At 52.4% G+C, this 2,649-nt stretch overlaps 1 protein-coding gene across 1 annotated transcript; it reads left to right on the top strand.

Annotated features, from left to right (window-relative positions):
• The first annotated feature begins 2,079 nt into the window (after positions 1-2,079).
• On the top strand, positions 2,080-2,649 carry LOC149385602 (uncharacterized). The gene has a single exon (XM_089626371.1). The coding sequence runs from the start codon at positions 2,080-2,082 to the stop codon at positions 2,647-2,649; it is 570 nt and encodes a 189-aa protein (XP_089482497.1).

Here is a 2,649-nt window from a genome sequence, read left to right as displayed (position 1 = left end):
ATTTTTATCAATAGCACATATGTTTAGTAGGCCGCAGATGGCCGAAAAAAAGCTATAATTGATTCCAACTGAAGCATGTTTTAGTGATTTTTTGGTCTTCAAGTGTATAATTCTATCAAAAGAATTGGGAGATCGTGGGGGAGCGAGTGACAACGGCGTGTTTGGAGATCCTCAACGATGGAGGCTCGGTTTCGGACATCAACGATACCATAATCACGTTGATCCCTAAAGTCGACAAGGCCTCTAAGGTTAGCGAGTTCCGTCCCATTAGTCTTTGCAACGTGATTTACAAAGTGGTTTCTCGTTGTCTTGTGACGAGGTTGAAGGGTATTATGGAAAATATTATCTCGGAGAATCAAGGGGCGTTTGTGGGGGGACGCCAAATTTTCGACAACATTATGGTGTGCTTTGAGGGGATCCACACTATGAAGAGAGGCCGGTTCGAGAATGGGAGTTTTGCGGCTCTCAAGATCGATATGGCCAAAGCCTATGACCGGGTGGAGTGGTTCTTTATCGAGACTATGATGCGTAAACTCGGATTCGCTGCGGGGTGGGTGGAGATAGTTATGCGGTGTGTGACCTCGGTGAGCTACGCTTTCAACATCAACGGCTCGGTGTGCGGGAAAGTCAAGCCGGAAAGGGGCCTTCAACAAGGGGACCCGTTATCACCCTTCCTCTTCCTTATTTGTGCGGAGGGGCTTTCGTGCCTTCTCAAGGAGGGAGAGGGGCGTTGGAGCATTACGGGGGTCCGATTCGGCCGCGGCGATCTCCGAGTCTCGCACTTGCTTTTCGCCGATGATAATCTCATCTTTTTCCGGGCTTGCCTCGAGGAAAGTGAGGCGATTAGGGGCTGCCTTGAGACATATTCCGCTGCGTCCGGGCAACTTGTCAACTACGCCAAATCCGACATTAGCTTTGGGTGTGATGTGGAGGAAGAGATTAAAGAAGAAATCGCCGAGAGTCTTGGAGTGTCAATCACGGAATGCCACCAACAGTATCTCGGCCTCCCAACTCTTACCGAGAAAAGGAGGATTGAGGTGTTTAGCTTTATCCGGGATAAAGTGTGGGCTAAGATCAAGTCGTGGAGGGGTATAAGATTCTCCCAATCCGGTAGAGAAGTGCTCATCAAGTCGGTTCTTCAAACTATCCCTAGCTACGCGGCGAGTTGTTTCCGGCTCCCCAAAAATCTCATATCTGCAATCCACAAGGCGGTCGCGAAATTTTGGTGGGGGAGTAGTGGAGAAGAGCGGAAAATCCATTGGTGTAAGTGGGAGGAACTCACCAAGCACAAAAGCGAAGGAGGGCTCGGGTTTCGGGACTTGGAAAAATTTAACCAAGCTCTCGTCGCGAAGAGTGTGTGGCGACTCATTCGGAGACCGGGCAGCCTCATCGAGCGGGTTTTGCGTGCGAGCTACTTCCCGGGGGGAGACATTCTCAGTGCGACGTGTCCCTCGACCGGGTCTAGCCTTTGGCGCGGGCTAACGTGGGGCAAGAAGATCATTGTCGAGGGGTCCCGATGGAGAGTGGGAGACGGTGAGACCATATTCGTTATAAAGGACAAATGGATTCCTAAGTCCGATAATTTGGCCCTTGTCAATCCTCCTTTTATACCGGATAATATGCGTGTGGCGGAGCTCATGAACTACGAAGGGGGTTGGAATGAAGCCTTGGTCCGAGTCATGTTCGAGAGGGAGGATGCGGAGTCCATTCTTGCCATTCCTACGAGTCGTGCTAACGCGAGCAATGTCCTCCGGTGGCATTACTCCAAAGACGGGGAGTACACGGTGAGGAGTGGTTATTGGCGGGCTTGCTTGAATCGGCCGGTGGCTACTTCGTCGTCTCGATCGGGTTCGCTACGTGGTGGAACTCTCTTTGGAAACTCAAAGTCCCACCTAAAGTCAAGCTCTTCGCGTGGAGAGTTTGCAAAGGTTGGATACCGGTGAACTCCACACTTCGTCGCCGGTGAATCACCGATGATGCCCGCTGCCCCTTGTCTATGATGGTCCGGAAACGGTTGTTCACGCTTTGTGGGGGTGCCGTTGGGCGAAGAAGGTGTGGAAGCTCACTAGATTCGGTACGATGTGGAAGGATTTCCAAGGCGAGGAGGCCTTAAACATTTTCGCCAATGTCGTTGAGTCCAAAGAGGTTAGTAATCTTGATTTTGTTGTTGTCTTGGTTTGGGAGATTTGGAACCATAGGAACAAAATCATTGGCGGTAACGCTACGTGGTCCCCCGAAGCACTTGTGAGTTGGTCGGGAGAGTTCCTCGAGGAGTATAGAGGGGCGAACGTGGGGTCTTATGCTTCGGGCAGCAAGTCCGCGCTAGACAAGTGGCCGCCTCCGCCTCCCGGCGTGATGGCGGTGAACGTTGACGCGGCCATCGACACTAGAGGGCATCGCTACGGCACCGGGTGCGTGATTCGTGACCATCGGGGGATGGTGGTGGCTTCGGCGGTCTCGGCCAGGTCCCAAGGGTTTGACGCCCCTCTAGCGGAGGCCTCCGCCATTCTTAGAGGGCTCGATCTCGCGAGGGATCTCAGGTGCTCTCGGGTTGTGGTGCAGTCTGACTGCCTCCAAGTTGTGTGCGATCAAGAACGGAATTATTCCTACTACGGAGCTCGGCACTATTTTGGGAGACATGAAGGTTAG

The sequence above is a fragment of the Urtica dioica genome, chromosome 9, assembly GCF_054948205.1.
Source record: "Urtica dioica subsp. dioica isolate 48M chromosome 9, U.dioica_male_clone48M_v1_H2, whole genome shotgun sequence".
In the NCBI taxonomy this organism is placed as follows: domain Eukaryota; kingdom Viridiplantae; phylum Streptophyta; class Magnoliopsida; order Rosales; family Urticaceae; genus Urtica; species Urtica dioica.
The sequence above is the reverse complement of the archived record's forward strand: the minus strand, read 5'-3'. Positions and strand labels throughout refer to the sequence as shown.

Coding starts and splice junctions, on each gene's coding strand:
- LOC149385602 (XM_089626371.1), top strand. CDS start 2,080: ATGTGGAAGGATTTCCAAGGCGAGGAGGCCTTAAACATTTTCGCCAAT.